Genomic DNA, 26,657 nt, shown 5'->3' with positions numbered 1-26,657 from the left:
CTGGCAGTCCTGGATATTTCAGCACTTGTCTTACACATCTGATTCAAATTCTCCTTCCTCTACCTACCCTGGAAGATCTGATCCATCAGAGGGGAGTTGAGTGCAGTGTCCTCTCTGCTTGGTAAAATTATGTTTATTAAAAAAGAAAAAAAAAACCAAACCACTCTGATTTAAAAAGAAGAGGATGGTATTTGTAGCCCACTGCAAAATACACCCTTCTAAGACAAACTTTGTATTCTCTTCACAGTTTTTGCTTCCCCAGTCAGTGTTACAGTCTCTTGCAGAATGTTACTGTGCCTGTGTAGAAGTCAGGAGAGGCACGGTTCCACACTGTCGCTCGCCTAGTCAGAGTTCCAGTGGTTTCACATGCCATCAGTTGCAGTTTCCATCTAACAGATGGTTTTGCAGTAAACATAACTGTCTTTGAGGGACAGATCTCTCAATGCTCTGGAAAAGGGCGCCTAAGTTCTGTAAGATCACACGTTTTATTACTTTGGAACTGTAGCTGTATTTTAAGTTTTCAGGCAAGAAGCATAGGATGTTCCTGGCTTTCAAAAGGGTGCATTCACGTTGTCAGATGTCACCCAGCAGGACATGATAAAAGACAGTGAGATAACAAGAAGGGTTAGAGTAGCAGTAGTGAATCAGGATTGTGCCTTGCTTTCTGAGTTTGTTCCTTTTGTTTTTGGACTTAGTGCATTTGCCTTAGGGTTTCCTTGGTAAATGGGCAGGTTTTGGAGTAACCGGAATTCTGATAGAACTACAGGAGTCAAGTGTCTGTCCAGACACATCTGTGAGGTCTGCACTCTAGTATGAAAACACAGAAATCCTGCCACAGTTTTTCCTGATGTGTCATTTGCATTTGGCAGTTTTGGACACTGTGTGGGAATGCACTGACAGCAAAGAGAGGAATATTTGGTAAAACAGGAGATCTCCAAACTATCCTTTGTTTAGCATGTGCAAAAGAAGATATCACGTACTCTGGCGCCTTAAATGGAGACATCTACGTTTGGAAAGGGCTGAACTTAGTCCGCACGATTCAAGGAGCACATAGTGTAAGTTGTGTTTTTAATGCCGATTTCTGAAATGAACTGTTCATTGTAATGAAAAATTTCTTGAAGGGTTATCTGCGAAGTTTGTCTTATGTTTCAGGTCGGAATAGTGTCTAAGACTGTTGTATATGTCATCTTATCCTTTGTTTGCGTGTTGTCAACAGATGCTAGCTCCTGAACCGATGTTAGCAGGACTGTGATATTTGTAACCTTGATTTAACCAGGCAGGCTTAAATCTAAAGGGAAGTTTCTAAATTAAAGTTTCACAGATTGAGTAGTTTCAGTTAGGATCAGTTTACTTAAAAATAGTTGGCAATCAAATGATCTTATTTTAAATAGAAACGTACTGCTAAAATTCCCAGTGCTGAAGACGGGCTCTTCATAAAAGCTTCCATGTGGAGCAAACTGGTTTAATCTGCGAATTGCACTCTGACCACATCCAAAGGCAGTTTACTCCAGCTGGTTTCATAACCCACCCACCCTCCCTAATTTGGAGCACTTCTAATTACAGAGAGAAAGGAATGATTAGGATCATGTTAGATTTCTAACCACTCTAAGACAAGAAATCTATGTTTCCATTGTTGGCACAGTAGGATTTTCAAGTCTGGTTTCAAATGTATTTGAGATTTTCTCCTTTTGTGCATATGATTGTGGCTGCTTGCTAGTGTTGGTTTTTTGAGCAAAAGGAAATTAGTATTTTCGTTAGACAAGTGATATGAAATCTAACAGTTTTCACTATGGTTTTCTTCTAGAACCTTTACAGAAGAGTCAGTGCAAAACTAGTTATGTTGACAATGCATCAAGATTCATAGTAGCTCTTCAAATAAGATCTACGTGTTCAGCAGAGTTTATTTATACAAGTAATCCCTAATTTACAAATGCAGCCAGGCCAAAGTCAGTGGGACATTTTACCTGCAGAACTCCTGTGGTATTGCCAGGTTGTGGCTATGTGCATCTGCAATAACATGGAAATGTCCTTGGCAAACAATCAACCCCTGTAGTGCATTTTCAGAATTTCATTTAGATTCATTAGAATGATTAAATGCATTAAATCCTGTGTAATATGTTCTCTTTCATCATTAGAAATTATGGGATTTGCTGTAGCTCATGGAAATTCTCTTGCCCAATTTCTCATACCTTGGTGCTAAATTATTAGAAATAATAATTTATTAAGACATTGAATAAGGCCACTTTGAAAACTGAGGTTTTCCTCTTCATTGTATTAATTTCCATGCAGTTCAACTTGTCTCTAAACTGAGAGGCTGTCCTAATAAGATACTGAATCAGCAGGCATTCCCCAAACTCTGCCAAGGTAGTATAGGACAGTCATCAACAATGAGGCACTGTCAAAAATGAAGGAATTCAGCCTGTGATAGCAACTTGTCTTTCAACGAAGAGAATGAACTGACACTTAGTTCCTGTCAGATTCCAAATGATGTCTGAACTGAATTGATGAAAGAATGTCTCAGTCATCTCCACACCTGTAAGAATATTTGTGTTGCTTGTTTGCTTGGATTTGTTTATTCCAGGTAACTGTTTATTTTAAGTGTTCCATTATTTAATAGTCCTTATAATAATATTAACTAACCCAAATTTCAAATTCTGCAAGTAGGCTATTTTGATGCTACTTGTACAAAAACTTGTACATAAATCACTGAAGTGGGCGCACTTGAAATAAAAGTACTTCCCTGTGTTTGCTGTTTTGCTTTCTGGATGCCTGACGTTTTGCTGCCTAACAGGTTCTAGCCTCTAACGAGTTCAAAGCTTTGTGTGTTTAAATCTGTTGTAAAGAACTTTAAAACTTGTTATACCATTGGTTAACAGGCTGGAATTTTTAGTATGTATGCTTGCGAGGAAGGCTTTGCCACTGGAGGGAGAGATGGTTGCATTCGGTTGTGGGACACTGATTTCAAACCAATTACTAAAATTGATCTCAGGGAGACCGAACAAGGATACAAAGGTAATGAGCTATTACTTTAATGGCATTTCACACATCTGCATAATGAATTAAGACACAGTTTAATTGGAAGCATAAATGTATCTGCATAGTGCCAGGGTTGTTTCACTTAATGACTGGATTTTCTTTTGAGATCTGTATTCCCTTTTTTCTCTTGATGTAGCCTGAAGAGTTGTGAATGTTTTGTAGTATAAACACAGAGGAATGCTCATAGTTGCTGCTCCCTGCTATGCAAATACAGGAACATAAGTAAAAACTATTTATACACAAAAAGATAGGAGAAAGAAGTTAGCCAATCTTTAATTTAATTGCAGCACATTTAATTGAGATTTCTGGAACCTGATATTCAGAGGTGCTGAGCATCTGAGCACTCCGTTAGGTATATTTGGAATGGTAACCCTTGAAATATTGAGTAGATTGTTATTAAATTCTTAACCATCATATTTGTTGAATTTAATCATGCTTCCTGTGAGCTTAGTCATCAATTTATTTTGTGATCAGACTCTGAGAGCACTTACAATCTCCATAGATCTTAATGCACACTTTATCAAGATCTTACTGGGAATGCGATACATCCGTTTGGATTGAAAGTATAGTCTTCTTGAAGTAAGATTTTTATATGCTTTTAGCAGCCAACTTTGTAATAGTTGGTGTTAAATTCCCCAGCTGCTTAGCTTGTGCTTTCAGACCTACATTTCATGTTAAAATTACCGTTGGAATAGCCAAGAGGCCACCGAGAAGGATAACATTTTCTTTCTCAATTATATTTTGGCCTTTGATCTAGTAATAGGCTTGTTTGGTTTATTTTTCATCTTAAACGAGACCAACTGATGATTCCAATACTTGTAAAACATAGAGGTTTGCAACATCTAGGCTCATCCAACAAGCAAACTGCCATCAGCCTTAGATGAACACGGCAGTACCCGCTTGCCTTGCTGTAGTGCATGGAACTTAGCCCAAAAAAGTTCTCAAATGCACCCAAACAGTAGTCCCTTTATGATTCTGGCTGCAAAAAAACTACATAAAGTTTAACTTTCATTTCTAGAAAGCAATAGCAGTACCTTACATCTACTCACAGTAGTTTAGAGCAATTTAGATCAATACTTTCTAAAAATTGTAGAGAAATAAGCCTGCGCATGTGGGCGAGACAGATCAGTGTGGCTAATGCCAGCCTTGCAGAGGAACATAATGAAGGCAACACAGAAAAAGCTTTCTTCTTGGCAAATGTAGTACACAAAATTAATTTGCAGAAAGTGAATTGAGTTGCCATTTAGACTTGCATGGAAATGATAATAAAGTTTTTTAAATGGATAAATTAATTGATTTCTAACAACTAAATCTAGAACTCTGTCCAGATTTTGTCTTCAAGACATTTAAATCCTTCAGTTTTTTCTTTGTTTGTGAAAATAAGAACATTGCCTGCTTTAATAGCAAGAAAAAGATATGGTGTATCATGGCCTTTCAAACTTAAAATTTCCTTCTAGGGTGCCAGGAAAACTTTTCCTCTTCACCCTTCCATGTACTCATTTGTCCACAACATACTTTTTAAATAAGATGCATCATTGGCACCTATCTGATCGTAGACTTGGCTTTTATATTTAAATATACATGTATGTTAGTAAAAATCTGATAATATATAATTCTTTGTGTAGTATGTCTCAGAAAATATTACCTTTCCCACATCAAAAGAGGTACTTTGTGTCTCAAAACTTAACCATGCCCACGTGCTACTTAACATCTGAACTTCATTCCTTTGTGGCCTTTGGTGTTAATCAAGAAGATGATGTATTCATTACTTCTGGATAAATTTAGCTAAATTATAAAAATTAAAAGGTACTGGAAATGGACAAAACACTGAATAAAGATTAATTTGCCCTTCTCAAGAAATGACACAAAATGTCAACAACATATTTTATTTGCATTTAATCAATTAATTGCATTGGGTATTTGGTTCCAAAAGATGTTAAAATGATGGCATGGTTGACCTTCACTACTTGACAAATGGATTTTTTTTATTCATTCACATCTCAGCATCTAGACTTTAATTTTCATATACTGGAACAGAAAATACAAACACTGCAGGCACACAACCAGATAACGCTGTCAAATTGCTCAGCCTCCTAAGAGGGGATTTTCAAGCTTGTTGTTAGTAAAATTCCATCTGCAAAGTTAAGGTGAGATTTGTAGTGTAAGATCAAGCTCCCTAAAAGTTAAGCAGAGCAAAATTCTGTTGGTTTGGGGTATAGGGTTTTTTTTTTGGTAATAATCAGTTGTGACTAAAGTTGAGAGGTGTGATAACATGGGCACAAACCATTAACATTCATCATGAAAATGTTGTTCAGCATTAACTAGGCAAAAAAGGAAAGCACTGAAAAAAGGAATAAACCCAGCTTCAGTCCCAGGAACCTAGCCTAACATAAAATCAAGATCTTTAAATCACGTGATATGGAATTGTTGTTTTAAAGCAAATTCCCAAGGAGGTGTACATGAAGTGTAAGAGCTTGACCCCTCGAGACACTGGCAGCAGCAGTGTTAGATACTCAGCATTTACCCAGGACTCAGCCTTCTCCCTATCTGTCCAATGGAGATAATTTAACAAAATTGTTCTGTGATTTAATCAGCTGTGAGGTATTGTAAGACTTCAGTGTCAAAGCATCACAGTTGTTATAAATTAACTCTTGAGGTCTTAATGATCTTCACTGTACTCTCTATCACTTTGTCTCCTTGTTACCATTAATCTAAGATTCTTCTGTCCCTGTAGGTTTGTCCATCCGAAGTGTCTGTTGGAAAGCAGACAGACTTTTAGCAGGAACGCAGGACAGTGAAATATTTGAGGTGCTAGTAAGAGAGAGAGATAAACCCATGCTGATTATGCAGGGTCATTGTGAAGGGGAGCTCTGGGCCCTGGCAGTCCATCCAAAGAAGCCTTTAGTAGTCACTGGCAGCGATGACCGATCTGTACGGTAAGTCCTGACCTTATTTATTTTTTATCTATTCATTCATGTACCATTAATCTATTTATTTTATGGCTTTATATTAAGACTCCATTAAGACAATATTCCCCCCTCCATATGTTTTTCTTAACAACTCTGCTTCTTCAGTCCTCCACACATCATGGAAAAGCATTTGTGTTTAAAACATGCTGACTGTATATACTCAGCTTTAAGTACTAATTCACTGCTTTTCAGAACAGCAGGTGTGTAGGTATCTAAATGGAGAATGATCACCTTGTACATCACTTCTGTTAATAGCATGCAACAAATCTAAACCACATGTGACCATTATTTTACACAGTAAGTGTCTACCTCAAACTTGAACATTTAGAAAATGTCATCTAAACCCAATCCAGTTAAAATGCTAGGAAATGAGATTAATGAAAATGCAGCGGTGTACCCCAGTGTAAAAGACCTTTTGGGGATTTAACTGCGACACTTGTGCCTCAAGCCTCTGTAGCAGAGATGTGAAATTTTGTATGCGTGTTGTGGAAGCTGTCACAAGGTTCAGGATGTTTCTTTTCCTGGTCCTGCTACAATTTCACAAATTGATAAGCCACTGAAAAACCTAAACTTTTTAATGTGCCGTGTAAGACTTTACTGTAAAGTTTGGAGGTTGAGCTAAGATTCCTACTGTAGTTGTACTCCAGTACAGCTGTTGTGTGTTACCTAAGCTGGGTGTGGATGCTGTCCATATTGAGATTCTCCTGACTGCCAGTGGGGACTGGAAAGACTTTGGGGAGATGTGGCTTTGTTACGGCACTCTCCTGAGTCTTTCCTCCAGTGATGGTTCTGCCCCTTGCTCTGAAGCCCTACCCCTTGCAGAACAGCACATACAATGGGGTTCATGACATCTTGGTTACCCAAACTCTGACTCCTCTAATGTCCTCCTTAGTCATGTCTTCTGACCCTACTAATCCTAACTTTCAACCCCTCCATCAGGTTTTTTTTTTCCACCCCTATGCCAGATGGATGATGACTGCTTTTAATCTTGCATAGATAATTTGTTTGTGTATTTTCAAATCAAGCCCAGGTAGTTACCAAACAGGTTTTTTTCAGGTTTTATGGACCATTTGGCCATATTTCAATGGGAAATATCAATACGTGCAGCTTCTAATTTATGCTCCTTCATATTTATGATTCCTTTATGATTCACCACTGTCTTGGAGCTTGTTGGTCAGCTGCAATTTTTTTTTCCCTTTCATAGAATCATAGAATCATAGAATTGTGGGAGTTGGAAGGGACCTTGAGAGATCATCAGGTCCAACCCCCCTGCCAAAGCAGCTCCCTAGGACATATCACTCAGATAGGCGTCCAGACGGGTCTTGAATATCTCCAGTGAAGAAGACTCCACCACCTCCCTGGGCAGCCTGTCCCAGGGCTCTGTCACCCTCACTGTGAAAAAGTTTTTCTGCATGTTGGTGCGGAACTTCCTACGCTCCAACTTGCAGCCATTGCCCCTTGTCCTATCTCCTTTCTGTCATTTTACTTGTACTAGTTTCCTGTTCCTGCTGTTCCTCATCTCTTTCTAGCCATAATTAAAATCCAAAGTGTGAACGTAACATGACTGTAGGGAACAACCAGCAGTTTTGTTATCTCCCTGTTTCCTACACATCAGTATCATTGCTTCCACATTATGAAGCACACAGATTGTCTCTTGTGCTGAGGTTTGCCTGCACAGTTGTATAGATAGGTGGGAGTTCAGGCAGCCTGCATTCTAGTAGGATGCAAGGGGTTCTGAAGCAAGAGCTGCAAGGCTGAGGTTAGCGTCGTGCTGCCCTTAAGCTAATAAGCTACGCTAAGACCTTGGATTTATTATCTTGGACTCATCTCTTGGTTAGCATGGTAATACAGCTTGGAGCTGGATAATGTGCTGCTGACATGGTGTGCTTGAACCAACTTCTGCCCATCCATGAAAGACTGTGTGAACATGCTCTTTATGCACATAAAGCTTTAATTAATGGCGGTCTTATGATTGTGGTAATGATTACAGTTGTTATATCACTGATGCTGTTTAACGTTGCTTTACATGTTTTTATAAATAGTTTATATGTATATATACACACATAAATTATCCTTCATAAATACATATACATACATTACATTCAAAAAATACATATATATATACACACATAAAATATCCTTCAAAAAAACCCACAGCAAACCAGCCAGAAGTACTGTACCAGAAAAGATACCTTTTATATTCTCAGGAGCAAAGCCAGGCTTTTATTCTGTCATTTCTGTATACAAATGTCTGAATGTGTGCAAAGTGATTTGGGTTTGTTGGGGGTTTTTAGAAAGCTCATACTGGGAATTATTCTTCCACTAATTTGAAAAGTTTTTAATAAGAAAGTTAAATTAATCAGCTTGCACTGCCACATACTGTAACTGTGTTTCTAATGCACTGGAAAAAGCAATCCATGTGTAAGCAACGTTTTTGGAGGCAAATTTTATCCTGGTGTTTCCTTTGAAATCTTTGTAAATCTGGTTCATTCCTTATTGTACTGGGCTTGTAGCTTCTCCCTAGTAAGGCTGCTAAGAATCTTGCTTCTGATCCTACTTCTGTTTTGTCTTTGAAAGCAGTTTTAGCATCTCGCATCCATTTTTTTCCCACCAGAAAATCATATGTGCTGTTTTTTTCTGCAGAGAAGCCTTTTCAAATTCTTTTTCGTCCTTGAATTTTCCCAGCCTAAGAGGAGCCAGTGTTGCTCAGGGTTGTTGATTCTAGACTGATCCTAATAACATTAACCTGACAAGGCCCGAAGGGTGTCTGATGGCAAAGAAATGCTCAGGTCAGAGAGTACCATCTCTTCTTGATGCCGACAGTCAAATTCTTTAATCCCTCTACTAAATTTATCAAACTCTGTCTCTTTTTTCCTCCTGTTACTCTTTCTTCAGGGCTGCATCTAAATGTTACTGCTGGGGTGGTCAGAAACTTCCTTCTTTCAGGCTATATTCATGTTCTGTTTATGGTATTTGTTCTAGTGCCAGCATGGTCCTTCAACATAACTTTTTCTCCTTCTTTGATGTTTATCCTACTGATGTATTTTTGAAAGCGATACTATCCCTTCCCAGCCTTTGTTTCACTAAGGTATAAAAGTTAAACTCTTTTGGTTGTCTTTAATGTGGTACAGTCTTCATTTTCTTACTCACCGTAATAATCCTTCGCTGCATCTGTTCCTGTTTTTATTCCAGTTTCTTAAGGTAACTTGTAAAGAATGTGCCAGATAAGGTCACTATGTGTTGTGTGTTGTTGTTTCTGTGTACCTCTGGGAGCAGCAACCAGGATGTATTTTAGGTTCAAATTTCTTTTTTCCTGTCTGGAACTCGCTCATGGACCACAGTCATTGTATAACTGAAAAATAATGTGAGAGCTCACTCTTTTTTTGCTGGTTCCATTTATGTCTCAAGCTTACAGCATAGTGTAACGCTCAGCAAGTGTGGGCTTCGGTTAAATTTCATTCCGTGTCTACTTGTGTCATCGTCAAGAAACCTTCTGCTTCTTCCAGTGTGGTAGTTCCACCTCCGAGAGGTCAGTCTGATCTGCATTCACCCTCTGTCTACAGAAAGTGCTTTTCTTTAATTGTTCATCTAGGGGAATTCTACTGTAGCAGCTAAGTAACGTCTGGAGGTAACACAAAATGATGATATAATTTAGCTTCAACTTGTTTCCTCTTCTGCTATCACAGATACGTGTTCATATCTGAGGTGCCATCCCTGCTAGAACTGGGAACAGTAAAGGCTCCTTTATTTTGAAGGGTATCTGAATGTGGAACTTCACTTGAAGGTGTCCTAAAGCTTCACGTGATATTATTTGTAAAGATGTTCAGTGCCACTGTCAGAAAACTCTGTGACTGTACATTGATTCAGGCAGGCACTGCACACCCTCTTTCTCCTCTTCTAGATAAGCAGTTCTGAGGTTTTAAAAACTACATTTCTGCAAACGTGTAAACGCACATCAGTGAAATTACCTTCATTCTGTCATTGGAAAGCAGCTCAGTGCATTATAAAATCTTAATATAAGGCGTGCATGCAAATGGGCCTTTACTGACTGAGTTACACTTCTTGGTTTCCTCTTGATAACATTGAAATATTGTACAGTCAAGAAAAATCTGCTCTTGCTTTCAATTTCCTTTGCTGCAGGTTATGGAGCCTTGCTGACCATGCCTTGATAGCTCGTTGTAATATGGAAGAGGCGGTGCGGAGTGTGTCTTTCAGTCCCGATGGGTCACAGTTAGCACTGGGCATGAAGGATGGCTCCTTCATTGTTCTTCGAGTACGGTGAGAACATCTTATATAAGTAGTTGTTTGGGTTTTTTTTCTGAGTAACTCAAGATCATATTATGAAGCCTTTTATTCCTATAAAAAGAACAAAAAAATCTAATCGTTGGGTATTTTTTCAGAAACAGTAAAAATTCAGTGTATGTTTCCGTAACATCCCTTTGTGTTTTATAAGATGGCAGTTTCAAAGTGAGGAGCAATGCCTTATTTAGTTCAAAATATTAGCTCTTAGTTGATAAAGTTGATAAAATGCAAGATTTTCAAGCTTACCATTTTTTCTTTAGTCTGTGGAAAGAAATGTATATAATAGAGCTTGGTTTTCCAGAGGTATCTCCTTGGTTTGTTTCTGGCCTTATACTAGAATGGATCCTATGCAAAATAATCAGTGATAGAAAGACATTTTTAAGCATTTGTAAGACATACATGAATTCTACTTTTCATATTAGGTGACAAGCCTTTTTTTGTATGAATGCGTTGTATGCAGTAGGTGTTTTCTGCATGGAAAGGAGACAAAAGCAGGTGAAACATAAAATCTGTCATAGAATGAAATAACCAAACAAAATAGCATGTTTTTAAAACACATAAGCTATTTTCATTGATTCTTGGATGAGTTTACAGCTTCTTTAACATTACTCCATCTGTTTGGTAAGCATGTATTTGCAGTGCTAGCTGATAGGAGGGAAAAGCCTGTAATCGTTGGAAGATCTCTAAAACCCCTAGTAATGTTTTAAGATTATGTTAGTAATCAATGAAAGTAATAGGAACTTCTCAAAAAAAGTGGGTTTTGTTTTGGGTTTCTGTGAAATCTCCTTTTTGTTGTACAAATTATTCAGTCCATCTATCTTCATGTTTGTCTTAAGTATTTGTGGATCGCATGTTCACAAGCTCACAGTTCCCATTTTCACTGTTGGTTCCTGCAGAGACATGACAGAAGTAGTTCATATTAAAGACCGGAAAGAAGTAATCCATGAAATGAAGTTTTCACCAGATGGCTCTTACCTTGCTGTGGGGTCTAATGATGGCCCAGTGGATATCTATGCAGTTGCTCAGCGGTACAAAAAAATAGGAGAATGCAACAAATCTTCTAGTTTTATAACTCATATTGACTGGTCTGTGGATAGTAAAATCTTGCAAACCAACGATGGTGCAGGAGAGAGACTGTTCTACAAGATGCCGTGTAAGTTTATAAGTGGCTCGTGTCATGAACAAGTAAGCTGCAGTGGTGAAGAGAAGAACAAAAAGACAATATAGATAGTATGTTTGCCAGTGGAAGTTCTTGACTGCAATTTATGTAAATATTTAATGTTTTTCCACTTTTGTATCTTTTTAGCATGTTTATGTGCAGCTACATTAGAATTTGCAAGATGTATCATGTCATCAAACACCACAAACATGAGATTATACTAATTCAAAGTAAAATTGTCAATCTTTACAATTTATTCAGGTTAAAAGGCTAATCCTAAGAAGAATACACAGATAAATGTGATGAAAAGAAATGGAGTTTCCTGAAAAGAAATTATTAAAGTTTACTCACTTCCATATTTTCAGCTGGGAAGCATCTAACTAACAAAGATGAGATCAAAGGAATTCACTGGGCCTCATGGACGTGCGTGATAGGATCTGAAGTGAATGGAATTTGGCCAAAATATACAAATGTCACAGATGTCAACTCAGTGGATGGAAACTACAACAGCTCGGTCCTGGTGACTGGGGATGATTTTGGGCTGGTTAAACTATTCAGATTTCCATGCCTAAAGAAAGGTAAGACAGTATTTTGTATTTCTGAAGAATGCGGTATTTATCTGCTTCTACATCAGTATATTTTTGAGTGGTGGCATTTGATTTTGGTGTGTAACTCAAACTGGTGTGTGCACAGCTGATATTATTATTAATGGACATAAAGATGAGACTTTAACTCTGCGTATCTGGTGACTTCCTGACAATCTTATACCTACTTGGGTTTAGAAGTGTTGAGAACATAGAGTTTAACATGAGCTTATTCTTATAGTATATTTTCAGAAGCTAATTCAGTAAGGCTTTACATCATAGCAAAATTCTGTCAACAGCAGAAGCGCTGCTATAATTCATATTACTTTATACAATTTACTTTATAATTACTATTAGTATCAGAACATCAACAGGCATTTAAGTATTGTTGTAGGTTGGGGTTTTTTTTAGTTTTCATGAGAGCATTTAGATTGTTTCCATTTAAAAGCCTACCATTATTAGGTATAATGCTAATTTTATTTCTTCTTACATACTTACTGTTCTTTTTTGTGTTTTTAGGAGCTAAATTTAGAAAATACGTTGGACATTCAGCACATGTCACCAATGTCCGCTGGTCCCATGATTTTCAGTGGGTTTTAAGTACAGGAGGTGCTGATCACTCTGTTTTTCAGTGGCGATTTGTTCCAGAAGGGGTAACAAATGGTGTCCTTGAAACAACTCCACAAGGTAAAAATCATCTCCTCTTAATTATATATGAAATAAAATCAACAGTGAATGCTGCACCAATGGAAAAGCTGTTACTGAATTAACAGAAAATATTTTTATAATTCCCTGGAATGACATATACTCAGCGTGGTTGGGACATTTTATTTTGCATCAGCAACAAGTCAAGTTGCTTTAAAAACTCTTCTGCAGTCTGCTGCATCGTATGTTTGGGAATAGACAAGTAGTACTTGTCAAAGTATGTGAAAAATGACATTTTGAGGGAGATTACTAGATTGAATTAAATGTTTAAAAATAGCCTTCTAACAGGCATGCAGAAGACTTGACTACATGTGTTGAATTATTGAATTTTCTTTTCAATGCAATTTTGTTATCTATATAATAGCTGTACTTCAGAATTTTTTTCTTGTTATATCCATGATACTTAAAATATTTTGTAAACCCATATGAACTACATGCTGGTAACTGCTGAAAATTGGATTCCCTTCAGCAAAAGGGCAAAAACTCACTTTGTACCTGCACAGCTTGGTCAAGCACCTGTGTTACAGCAATTTTTTTAAACACAGTGATCAGACCAAGTTTTTATTTACCCTTTTCTGTGTGTTTTCACTCCAAAGCCCTTTAAGAAAGCATTCTCTCAGGTGATGGAAATGTACTAGTAACTTTTCAGTTATTCTCCTTCCCTCTGCCACGCTCCTGCCCCCGGCAATGAAACAGGACAAATAGAAACAAAACCAGACACGTTGTCAGCCCACATGATTTTTACAAGCTGCTTGAGCTTCCAGAGTTGTTCAATACTGTTTTGTATATAGTCTAAGTTATACAAAACCATCATATACTATTTTCTTGTGATTAGATGTTACATATTGATTTTTAATTACTTTTTTTTAATGCAGAGGGCGGTGTTGATTCGTACAGTGAAGAATCAGATTCAGATTTATCTGATGTGCCAGAGTTAGATTCTGACATTGAGCAGGAAGCTCAAATCAACTATGATCGCCAAGTGAGTAAAAATTAATGCACTGTGCCAATTACCTGCCATTGTATTGTGACTATTCAGTAAAGATAGCCAAATGAAGCTTGCAGCTAATTCACCAGACTACTCTAGGAAGATTATTTTGACAGACTGCATATTCAAAACAGAATATGCTTAATGAGCACGAAGCCTGTATAATACACCTGTTTGTGACAGGTTCCTTCTTATTGCCGAGGACAACAATGTCCAAGAATTAAAATTGCCCTCGTTTATGGGAACCAACTAAGAACTGGTCACTAGTCATCACTTAATTAGCCTAATTTTTTTTTGGTATTTTCAGTACGTCTATGTTCTGAGATAATTTATGATAGAGTGCTTCCATGCAGGAAGAAACAAATAAAATATTCTTTACTGTGTCGATTTTCTTTCAGAGGTGGTAGTCTGCCGTTCTACTCTTTAACCTGATCTCTCCGCACTGGTTTATGCTTTGTCACTGCGGGCTGTCCTGGCCATCAGGCCTGACCTTTGTTACAGGCACCAAATGTGCTGTGCTCGTGGCCCCCGGGCACTGTGGGACTGCACCCGTCTCCGTGAGGGCGCTCTCTGGCTGGCCTTTTTACCACACTCAGCACTTAGCTCCTCTTGCAACACAGTTTGACCTTGCTGCTCCTTCGTGTGAGGTTTCACCCATACTGCACCCGTACTGTTTCACCCATACTGTTTCACCCATACTGCACTCATGCTGCTCTATCAGAAAACTTTATTCAAGTCTCAAAGTCACGAGAAGCTTATGAATATAATAAAATATAGCAAATCAAGAGGGCAATCTTGAAGTGCATGGATTATAACAACGCATTTCTGCTGGTCTTCTGCAGAAATGTATGTATGGGATATTTATTTCTTACCTAATGAGCAGCTATTCAGTCCTTTGTCATTCATCAGGCTGTTCCATGGGGTTCTTTACTGAATGTTGCTCAAATGTGTCTCTGAAGACAGAATTATTTCATTTATTTATTTATTTATTTGTGGTCCATTCTACTCGTGATACGGAGTGCTTTGCAAGCACCGATATCTGGTATGGAAGGGCACTGTTATCCTTGTTTTGAAGGAAAGGAAACATTAACATAAAGTGTGGATATCTGTCTTCTGACTTCTGTTTCTATTTAAAAATACCTGGGACCTGATTTTCAGGAGTGGTGGTCATTTGGAATAGAATTTGACTTGCCACCTTGTCCTGTTACCTAACCAGCTGGTGACAGGTCAGAACTTCCTCAGACCAGAACTGGGATCTAGTCCTAAGCGTGAAAAAGACACAATAAGCATGTTTCAAATTGTTTTCAGTGGTTTAATGGCTGGTGTAGAGCTGCTTTCTAGATGGTGGAAGGATCGCCTCTCACATTCCTTGCTTTAGCCAAGGACTGTCGTTTGTTTTTTCACCTCATTTTCTAGATTCTGCAATAACAAGGTCATACTGACAATGGCTTATTTTACCTCTTGTTACAGAGATCAAGCATGCTTGCCAAACAATACAGGCTTTGTCAAATGTTCTCCTTCCCCTCTCTTCTACTCCAAGTCTCTCTGGCGTGCTTGTCCCATGCTCCTCACCTCCCCCTCATTTTCCATCTGGATTCAAATCAGACAGCATCCTCCTCCGTGCTGTCTATATGTCAAAAAGGACGTCTGGGTTTAAAAGTGAAAGAATAGTTGTAGGCAGTTAAACAGCAACATTCCAGGCAGGTTAATGCATGAAAAAGCTCAGAGCAGCTTAAAATAGAATCTTGTACAGGAAGCATGAGACAACCCCAAGCATAAGCTGCACTTTACAGTTAGTTAAAGGAAATAATTGACAAAAGGACGTGGAAACAAAAACATTCATCTTACTTTGAGAACTGGGTTTTGGTTTGTTTTGGGTGGCGCTTTTAATGTTACAGATGAAGCAGTCCAGAGGATTCTAGATTTTAAGATGCAATAGAAAATGTTGATTCTTTCATTGGTAGCATTCACTGAGGAGCCAAAAGCAAATGCATGTGAACACTCAGGATAAAGTATGTTACATACAAGGGACAGACACAGCTCTGTGTGTGCTCACCATTTCAAAAGCCCAGCTTGTTACATGAAGACCTTTGTTGTAATAATCCGGTATTCCATCTTTGAAGTCAGGTAGCGTTCTGTGGGAATGTCTGTTTCTGTGGGAAACTGAGCTGTAATCCTACTTCTGGATTCTGGATGCGTTGGTAAATCACCTACATGCTGTTGGTTACTGTATATTTCACCATAATCCCTAGATAGGGTTAATTGTTCATAGTAAGCTTGGAGTATGTATGCTGAAGCACATGCAAAGTTAAAAGACACTTAAAGAGTTCCAGTTGATATTTAAATTCCTTTTCACTAAGTGACACTGGACTCTTCTAGAAAAAAAAAAACTCTTCTGCTGTTACTCCAGACTGAGGTTCTGGGCTGCTGACATGTCAGGGGACTTCACTGCCTGGACAGCAGTTATCGGTATCTGAAAGCCTGTACAGAGCAAGTGTGACTTACTATGTGTTGTAACTACTGAATGTCCCATTGACATATATCAAATTTAATATTTAAAGTAACTTTCATACATATGGAAAAATATTTAGAAAAACTGGAGATGTGCTGTTAATTTTACAATTATTCTTCAGGTTTACAAAGAAGACCTACCTCAGCTGAAACAGCAAAGTAAAGAGAAAAACCACTCTGTGCCCTTCCTTAAAAGAGAGCGAGCACCTGAGGACAGTTTAAAGTTACAGTTTATACATGGGTATGGTGATATCAGATAATGCTTGTTTTTTCTGATTGTTAAAGCAGCCCAGAAATGTTAACCAATTCAGGTCAGAGCATTTAACAAAGTTTCTCAGTGCTTACCCACAGTTAATTTGTTTATCATTATTACTGTGGATAATTTCTGGAATATTGTACATAAATTTTCTTTATTCAGTTATACTTGTTAAGGGACAAGAGAAGGTTACAATGCTGTAGCCATATAGTAAATAATACATCAGTGTTTTATATTGACATTTCAAACCAGCTGTTGACTATACCTTATGTTTCCTGGAGATTCTTTGTTGATTGTGATAGTTGTGATTTGTCAAAATGCTTGATAGACTTCTGCTTGTACCCAAGATCCTATAAAACTTATAATTTACATATGATTGTGTCTGAATATATTCTTTTTGTGAAACTAATGCTACTTCAGGAATTAGGTGCAAAGTGAACCATGAGAAGATTTATGAATGCCTCTGCTTAAAGGGAATATTCTCTTTGCCTGTGTGCTGTGATATTTCTGAGCAAAGCTGACACTGCAGACGTGCTCTATTCAAGTTAATGCACAAATTAATTGCACAGTGTTTTATGTGAAGTACCAGAATAACTATGAAATGGAATACAATATAATCTGTATTTACTTCAGTTATAGAGGCTATGACTGTCGAAATAACTTGTTCTACACGCAAGCCGGAGAAGTAGTGTATCATATTGCTGCTGTAGCTGTTGTATATAACAGACAACAACACACTCAAAGGCTATATCTTGGACATGATGATGACATCCTCAGCCTAAGCATTCACCCAGTGAAAGACTACGTTGCTACTGGACAGGTGGGTATTTAGAAGTGATGATTGTAGCAGAACAGGGAAATAGATTCCCTTTTCCATGTATAATTAGGAAAGATGTGGCTCTTTTCGTCCATCAGTATAGTGTTTCCTCGTACATATGGTTAAGCCACATATTGTTTCCTATATCCCTGCCAAACTGCTGGCGAGTACTGGACTGGCAGCTGTTTGAGGTGATTATTAACTCATTCTTGTACACCAGAAAAACTGCCAATCTTACTGCTTTCATCTGTACAATGCAGGAGCTGTATTTTATCTACATCCTGGGAGGCCTGTGAGTTTCGTTAGTCAGGCTTGGTATGGTTGTACTGTAGTAGCATTCAAGAGCTTTACTCAGATAAAGGCTGTTTTCTGTTGGGCACTCTACTGATACCTGGTACTGAACACAGTGTATTCAGTATATTCAGATATACCTACATCATGATAAATAATGTCATCAATACGATACTGATTACTAACATTTTAGAGAATAACTTTAAGAAGATAAAATAGGGCAAGTGGAAAAGTAGTTACTTGGTGAGGCTTTTGAATAAGTGATAGTGCTAATTACAGATATTGGTGTGCTTTTGCTCTGTTCTCTGAGCAGATATTCCAATTAACCCTCTGATTTAGGTTGGAAGAGATGCTGCTATCCATGTCTGGGACACACAGACACTGAAATGTTTATCGTTGCTCAAAGGCCAGCATCAGAGAGGAGTGTGTGCGCTGGATTTTTCTGGTAAGCCACAACCTCCATTTGTCAAAACAGTTAATGAAAAGCAGTCTTGTTGAGGAGGTCTTAATTTGAATCACTAGCCAATTTTACAACCAATACAAATTTTACATAAATACTTGCTGACAATTTTGAGAAATATAATATCTGTAGTGAAGTCAAGTCAGTCGTGGGCCTTTTCTCCTTCAATCAATAACTTTTTGTGATGTCTAATACATGATATCAAGTGCACAGCTAGAACTGGTGGCTGTCAGCGTGATGGTATAGTAATTTAAAAGGCAGGATGGGGAGTTGAAGTGTGTGAGATAGAAATGTGATCTTCAGGCTTATACAATTCTTCAAATTTGAAAATGATTGGGGAATCATCATTTTTCAGTGAGTTTACTGAAGAAGTAAATGACAAACTGTAGTCTAGAAATATCATGAGAATTCCTGAGGGACACAGGGTCACATCTATGAGACAGGACTTGCACAATAGAACTCTTGCTTCCACAAAGATGATTCTGTGGAACTGACTCATATTCTGTTACCAGCAGAGGAGCCTTGGTGTTCATCCAAGAGCTGGAATTCAAATGTCAAGCTGCTGATCCACTGTGGCATGTAACCTAGCTCTGAAAGTAGATGTGGTACCAGAAGAAGGTCCCTAGTTGTACAAACATTCATATATTTAGAAAATACTTTGTGGTTTATATTTTTAACAACAACAGATTGTAGGATTCCCTGTGGTAGAGTTCCTATGCCTTTATGAAAACCCTAAAAGGAAAAGCTGGCTACATATTCTGTGGACACGAATCTGTACAAAAATATTAAAGCTCAAAGTAGCAGTCAGTGGCGTTGTTACAGGATTCCTTTAGGATGTATTACACATACTGCATTCTGACTGGCTTTAGTGAAGTTTCTTGGATTGGAGCGGAACAGAGTTGTGCAAGCACACATCTCACTATAGGATCAGAGGGCTACTTGGGTCTGCTTTATAGGGAGTTTTCACTGTGTTAATAAGAAACATTTCTAAACTAGGTTCAGGTCCCACTACTTGAAGCTTAAAGAAACAAACCCGAAAGTCCAAAGATACCTTTTTTGGCCAAACTTGGTCTGGTGGCTGACTCTACACTACCAGTTCTCTCTGCCCTTACTCACTGTTTAAAGTGTCTGTTATCAGCTATTAGGAAAACAGCGTACAGCACTGGACCTTTTTTGGCCAAACTTGGTCTGGTGGCTGACTCTACACTATCAGTTCTCTCTGCCCGTACTCGCTGCTTAAAGCATCCGAAAACAGTGTACAGCGCTGGATTGCTTCGTAGGACCATTCTGAGGACATGAGGATGCAAAGATTGTCATTTCATTCATGCAATAAACGGTTGTGCCCTCTGGTGGCTAATTTAATATCCATCATTTCAGGTGTTAATCAGAGGGAGCAGCTTGTGTTCATGCATAAACCCCCCTGTTCCTAGTGAATGAGGATTAAGTTGTATTTTTATCAAAAAAAATAGTTAACCATGTAAAACTTATACATTGCCATTTACATAATTGAGTTACCCCAAAAAGCAATTATTTTTGTCATAATATACAAACATGCCCCTTAAATAATACACATAGCTGATATAAAAGGTAAATATGCAATAATCCACATGATATATTATCTCACTCATACTGTTGCAGAATGGTTCTTACTGTCTCCTTTTCTTTCCTTCCTTGTTAACTTTTTGTGTCTCCTTGTTTGTGTATTTTTTTCATTCTTTTTTTAAAATAAACTCAGTTTTGTTATCCTGTCCTGTTTGTCAACTTCCTTCCCACTTACACTTCTCTCATAGGTTGCTGAATGCTGTGAACCCAATATAGGTATTAAAATCTGTTCAGCCTTAGGAACTTTGAAGTGGTTCTGATGGAGTAATTTATACCAGTGGCACATTTTTTTGTTCTTGAAGTCAAATACACTTAATCACAGAGTCCTTAACATCTGTTGACTTTTACAGAAAGTAACACTCTCAGATCACTGTTTTCATTGGCTTTTTTGTCCATCTCCCAGGGTCCTTACTAGCCCCCACTACAACCTAGAAAGTTCAATTCTTTTATCGTACACTTCAGCACTAATGGTTTATTTAAAACAGTGTTCCAAATTCCGTGGCAGTATTTTGTCTCTAAAAGTTTTAGCAGTGCTCTCACTTCTCATTTCATACAGGTAGCAGGGATGCTGAGGTACTGCTGAATTATGTATGATACTCTGTTCTTGCTTTTCTTCCCCTCATTATCAGTAGTGCTGTCTCTTTCCTGCAGCAAAAGAAATGAGAGCCAGCAGTTAATTTTAGCCTTACAATTTTCTATCATATTTATAGTTTCATTACATTGCCTATTAACTTTTAACCACCCATTTCATTACACGCTAATAAATTGTGTCACCGCTGCAAGCAAAGGAAATACTTAAAACAAGTATTTAAAATAAAACTTAATGTGATTTTTGGAGTACTTGGACTTTATGAAATTGACTTTTATTCTCTTGTTTGATCCTACCTGCCTTCCCTGTACTTACAGGAAGGGTTTGAGTCTACCTTTGGGAAAGATAAATGGGTTGATAAGGAATACAAATATAAAACCCCTAAAATAAGTCAGGCATACAAAGAGAAAATAATGAAGTCAAAAGAACGCATTTTTTAGAAAAGAATGGCCTATCTTGTAATCATCCTGTTAAAAATCAGGCAGAAAGAACTTTGTGACCCGTAACAGCCTGTTCTGTCTCTTGTAAGGGTGAGACTGAGTTTAAAGTTAGCGAAGAGGAGGAAGGTCATGGGTTAGGAGAGTGCTCTCTGAAATCTCTGGATTCCAGTCTGAGATGCCATTACCTAGTGGGATTTCATGTTGGTGACGAGTCTTGCAATGTGAACTCCCGTTGTGGATAGAACTTTAATCAGGTACAGACTTGAGTCACCTGAAGAGGTTGGGCAGGTTGACACTTTCCCAGTTCATTTCTCTAACTGTACAGAGTCTGCTTTAGGATCTGAAGGCTATCAGTGAATCTGAACTGTACTCTCTCAAGGTATTGGTGCCTTTTTTTGCTTCATTTATAATACATGATTTGAAATTCAGGTTACAATGTATTTGCTGTGTTTGTTGCCTGTTACATTTTCAGCTAAAGCCTTAGCACCTTTAACATTAAGTATTCCTTCTGTACAGCTGATGGGAAATGCTTGGCATCTGTTGGGCTAGATGATAATCATGCCATTGTGTTTTGGGACTGGAAAAAAGGAGAAAAGCTGGCAACAACCAGGTAAGGTTTCTTATGAATGTGACCTGTGCTTACATTCGTCCAAATAGTATCATCCACATGAGTTAACTTTGTTTCTAGGAAGGAACAGATCACCTCTCTGAATTTGGAGAAATGTATCCAGATTAAAAAACTTGGGATCTACAGTTTAGTGTTTGGACATCCTGTGAACTGTTCCTGTCAGGAGTTCCCTAGCCTTTCTGGCTAGGAGAGCTGCATTGATATTAGAGCTCATTTAATGATTTTCAGATGAAGCTAATGTTTTCTCCCAAGTTCGGTTTCAAGTTAAGCTAATGCTTTCCTGATTCAGGGCAGAAATCGTCAGAGATGTCATCTTTTTCTTTATGCAGTAGATGGTGTGATGGATTCCATCAGTGTACAAATGCAGATCATTTCTGAAAAGAGTGTTCTCTCTAATATAAATAGATTTTTCAGGGTCTACTGATCTTGCCTTCTGAGTCAACTTTTTCTGAGATAACAGTTAGGCTTTCTGTTAGTAACTGCAATGAACAAATAACCCTGTAGCAAAGAAGCTTTTGCAGTTGCTTGGAGGGACCAGTTTTGGGAAGAGGATTGGATTACAGTTTACATGTTTGATTTTGGGGTTTTTTTTTTCTAAAACATGGAATTGCAACCTTTTCTTTATAGTAAACTAGTTGTACATGTTAGAAGAATCAAACTGTGTGAGAATCTGGTCTTACCCTTGGGCAAATCAAATGTACCTCTGAGGTCAAGATATTCCCATTGTGTAGAATTCTTGTAAGCATGGCTTTCTGGTATGTAAGGCAAGGAGTTCGTTTCATGTGCTGCCTGCAACCAGTAGAAATTATTAGTGTAACTGGGAAGAAAGTGCCTGTGAAGGATAATTTACTGTTGTTATATGGTGACATCTTTCAGAAGAAACAACGATGTTTTCTCCTGGCAGCACTCTCAGTTGTACACCATTACCAAAGAAAAAAACATTTTGAACCAAGTGTGTGTGTACCATAATCTATATTAGCTATATAATTTGACTTAGACTTCCCATTTTAAAGTCAGCAAGATTCCAAGTCCTCTTTAAAATTTGTGTAGGGCTTGCTTAGCATCAGTGCTGTCTGCATTGAGACATGACGTTTTCATTTCCTCTGCCATCCTACTTGCACTGTCTGCAGACAGACTGTGCTTCAGACTCACTGGTGAAGAAGTACCATATATATTCCCAAAGAGACTTGCAGAGCTTTTCAAAACAATATAATGATGGGCTGTATGGCAACCTGTCTCATGTTGTTCACAGGACAGATCTAAGATTAAGTACTTGGGTTCCTTTCAGCATATAATACCATATGTGCCAAACATACCTACTGTTCTTGCTCATCTGTTATTCTGAAAATATGTAGGGGCCTCACAGAGAGTCTTAAAAGTTTCTCTTATCCAATGTTCCTGTTAAAGTTATTGTTTATGTTTCCACAATGCCTAAAGGCAAGTCCCCCATTCTGGTGGGACATTAAAGAGAGACAGAAATCTAGACAGGAGAGTTTACATCTAAATTTTAGCTAAGAGCCTCACATGGCCTTAAAAGGCAAGAAGAATTAGGAGGAGGTCTCCTCACAATCATGAAGACCCACAAGAAGAATTAATCTGGAGGAATAAATCTGAAGAATGAAGTGTACCTTCACTACATTCAAATATTTGTTATGTTTATTCTGTGGTTATTTTGTAGTTCTTTTTTGTGTATATTCATTTTGCTTTATCTTTTTAGGATGATTAATTTCAGCATGATTTCTCAGATTTTGTTATCTTGTCACAGTGTTCAGAATATACTCTTATTTATTTGTTTTCATTGCTCCCTGGATAAATGATACAGCTCGTTTCCCTATCTCAGCCCTACAATCTTCTGTCCAGTTTCATTAAAATCCTTATTGAGCAAGAGTGTGCTGTTAGAATCAAAGCACATCTGAGCTGCTTTTGCTAGCTTCTCATGCCTTCTGTGCTGATGCAGTGCTGGTCTTGTTTGATCCTAGATCTTTGTATTAACAGCCCCTAAGGGACCTGAGAGGGACATTGTCAAATTTATTTACAGTCTAAATCAGTGAAAATCCTGCTCTTCTACTTTCTCTTCTGTAAATGTCCTGTGCCAGTGCTTTGGAGCACAAGGACACAAAACCTACACAGGTCTGTGTATGTGTTTTGGTCTGACCATTGCAAGAAATTGGGGTGAAAACGACAGCCATACAGTCGAGATCTCATGTGTCAGCACTGTTCCTCCTATCTCAGAGGCAGGCATTTCATGGGGGGGCACCTGGGATGCAATTACTTTCATTTGGATTTAATTTTGGCAGTTAGTTTATTTTGCCTGCAAGATAGATTCTCCCAGGAGCAGCAGCATAACAGATCTAAACAGAAAAGCCAGCTATTGCTATATAGGAGAGGGACAGGAGAAGGAGGAATTGAATGATGATGTACTTCAGATTTCAAAGGTGTAAAGGACTGTTCTTTGTGTAGACTGATTGACCAAAAGAAAATACAGAACTCAAGAGGATTCTCTGGGGTTTTTCATATCCACTAAACCTGTCTGAGGAAAGTTCCATTATCATAGTACAAACCCTGGAAACTCACACTGAAGAGCTAGTGATTTTTGGTTTTGGTGTTTCATAAAACACCAGAATAGACATAATTGCTACTTTATGCCTGGGAATATTTTTTGCAGTGGTGAAAATTAAACTTACAAATTGCCATAAATACATACTCCAGTGAGAAAACTTTAATTACCTGAGGACTGACTTCAAAAGCATGCGTGCTGCTGAATGAACTGTTTCCTAAATTATAATTTTAGAATGTGTTGTTTTTTCTCCTCCTGAAGCACAGTAGGTTAAAAACTTCCTTGATTTTCTCGATAGAGGATTTTAAATATTTATTAATTGAGTTCTTACACATTTAAATATTTATGCTGCCCTTTATACCTTTCCTTAATTGCACTGACCTTTGTTGCCTGCTTCTTCATTATGACTTAGCTGAAATTTAATGGGAGGCAATTTTTATTCACCACATCTCTATGGTCTAATTCATTCATGCTCCAATACATTCTGCCAACTCTGAGTCAGTCTTCTAGGGCTAAACTCTTGCTGATTAGAAAGCAAACTCTCTACTTTCTGTTAGATAAGGGTAATGATGGTAGAGATCATGTAGGCATAGCCTCTGCGACTCCTCTGCCAATCGTTATGCTGTTATAGACCCATGCTGTTGTATTTGCACCAAGAGTATGACAGTCACAGTAATTAGATTCTTATTTTTAATGACTATGTTTGATTAGTCCAATGTGGTGGAATACCTATTTAAATTCATTTGAAATGTTAAGTCATCCCTTCCTGCGTGTGGGTTTTTTTAATTTTATTTTTATTGCAGGGGCCATAAAGATAAAATATTTGTAGTGAAGTGTAATCCACATCATGTAGACAGACTAGTCACAGTTGGGATGAAGCACATCAAATTTTGGCAGCAAACAGGTACTGTACTGCATAAATTACATTTAATTTATTTGAGAATGTGTATATTTTTAATACAGGGATCATCGTGTTCTCAGTGTAAGGATTTGTTTATCTGTAAAGTGATTTTATTTTTTTTTTAGTTGCCAGAACACTAAAGGGGTGAAAACCTACTACTGAATCGGCCAATGTCACAATAGCCCTTTCCCTTTGCAAGTAATTTCCAGCTAATTGTTTTTTAACTCAAGTCATATAATTAAGGATTTCTCCTGAACGAGCATCCTTGGCTCTCAGAAAACACGCAGTCCTGTCATTCACTCAGACAGATTGACCCACCTTGTGAAAATGCCAGCTGGTAGCTGAGGAGCTTAGGCAAAATAAAACCCAAGTATTTTACAGAAGTTACCAGTTACAGTAATTTGTAGGTTATCCGTTGGGCTGAAATCATTGTGGGGTGTCGTGAGAATCAAGATATCAAGGTAATATACATTTCATACGACACAAGAGTTTGTTTCCTTTTTTAAAATAACAATGGAACTGTGTGTTCTGCTCTTCAAACCCAGAATGAGATTCTGCAAACTGGTAAGCAAAATACTGAGAACTGGATGTACTGTCAGTCTAGAGTGTTCTGTCAAACAAGGAAAGACAGCAAGGCTGGCTTCTGATTGAAGATATTCTTTATTCGGGGCTGGAGTATTTTGTTGTTCTATACTTTCAATTATATACACTCTACTTGAGTACATGGTGGAAAGATCTCAGAGTATCTTCTGTGTATAAAAATCAGATCAGGTGGCAGAAGAGCAGCTAAAAATGGAACTCAAAAACAACTCAAAACTAGATAGCTTTAGGAAGTTCCTGCACTTAGACTGTACTTTACAGTGTTCAAGTGTTTCAGGTGCTCTCACATAAAAAAAAAAATACATAGTTTTTTGTCTGCATGTTTTAAGTTTAGATTATTTTTGTAGCAATTAAATAGGCTTGCGTTGCTGTTTGCTGAGCTCTGTTACTGGCATCTGCATTAAGCAGTATCTTACTCCAATAAAAATGGTGTCTATTGAATTAAGAATTGCTGCGTGGAATTGGGATTATCTGCCTGGTCTTAACTGTGCAATACAGGATGACCTGAAGCAAGGACACCACTGCCCTCATTATTTTGCAGTGGGTTGATGGGTGCTGATGACTACTTCCTGCTGTCTGGATCAAAGTAAGGCTATGGCAGCTGGGCGTGCTGACAATCAGGAGAGGGGAAAATCCTGCCATTCATTCTGTTGCAGCGTAAGTCTGCCAGTGGACAACTAAAACCAACCTCTAGTATCTCATGCGCAGTTGTGGGCAACTCTAAAGACACAAAAGCTCAGCGGGAGCTGTTCTGTGCACAAAATACTCTGCCAGCCATCGTATTAAATCTTCTTACACCGTTCCACACCAAAATTTATCGTTTGCTTGGAAATATCAGTCTGAAAAATAGTCTGTACTGCTTCAAAACTGTCGTTACTAGATTGACCTCCTTTTATCGGGTTTTTCCTGTGTGCACTGCATTTTCAGTACTTGTATTACCTTCTCAGGCAATCACAGGAGGTGATGGGGTCAAGACTTTTGTCCTGTACAGCACTGTGGCTACAAACCATGATATAGAAATACTTTTGTTTACATTGCAGGTGGAGGCTTTACATCAAAACGAGGAACCTTTGGAACGACTGGAAAGCTGGAAACTATGATGAGTGTTTCGTATGGGCGAATAGAAGATCTGGTTTTCTCTGGGGCTGCTACCGGAGACATTTATATCTGGAAGGATACTCTTTTGCTTAAGACAGTGAAAGCCCACGATGGACCTGTATTTGCCATGCATGCATTGGATAAGGTAATTATTGTTTTATTGA

At 38.1% G+C, this 26,657-nt stretch overlaps 1 protein-coding gene across 2 annotated transcripts in view; it reads left to right on the top strand.

Moving 5' to 3' along the window:
* Positions 1 to 26,657, top strand: part of EML6 (EMAP like 6) — a gene marked incomplete at both ends in the record, with an annotated part of 99,447 nt that overhangs the window by 39,323 nt on the left and 33,467 nt on the right. For both annotated transcript variants that reach the window (XM_084261578.1, XM_084261577.1), the window contains 14 exons: positions 870 to 1,055; positions 2,877 to 3,012; positions 5,771 to 5,972; positions 10,146 to 10,283; positions 11,204 to 11,460; positions 11,832 to 12,044; positions 12,570 to 12,737; positions 13,631 to 13,737; positions 16,377 to 16,495; positions 17,144 to 17,330; positions 17,958 to 18,063; positions 21,226 to 21,319; positions 24,698 to 24,798; positions 26,436 to 26,638. In XM_084261578.1, coding sequence (XP_084117704.1) covers positions 870 to 1,055; positions 2,877 to 3,012; positions 5,771 to 5,972; positions 10,146 to 10,283; positions 11,204 to 11,460; positions 11,832 to 12,044; positions 12,570 to 12,737; positions 13,631 to 13,737; positions 16,377 to 16,495; positions 17,144 to 17,330; positions 17,958 to 18,063; positions 21,226 to 21,319; positions 24,698 to 24,798; positions 26,436 to 26,638 — 2,217 coding nt within the window. The remainder of the gene's footprint in view (positions 1 to 869; positions 1,056 to 2,876; positions 3,013 to 5,770; positions 5,973 to 10,145; positions 10,284 to 11,203; positions 11,461 to 11,831; positions 12,045 to 12,569; positions 12,738 to 13,630; positions 13,738 to 16,376; positions 16,496 to 17,143; positions 17,331 to 17,957; positions 18,064 to 21,225; positions 21,320 to 24,697; positions 24,799 to 26,435; positions 26,639 to 26,657) is intronic.

The sequence above is a fragment of the Gallinula chloropus genome (assembly GCF_964237585.1).
Source record: "Gallinula chloropus genome assembly, chromosome: 3".
NCBI classification, from domain to species: domain Eukaryota; kingdom Metazoa; phylum Chordata; class Aves; order Gruiformes; family Rallidae; genus Gallinula; species Gallinula chloropus.
The sequence above is the reverse complement of the archived record's forward strand: the minus strand, read 5'-3'. Positions and strand labels throughout refer to the sequence as shown.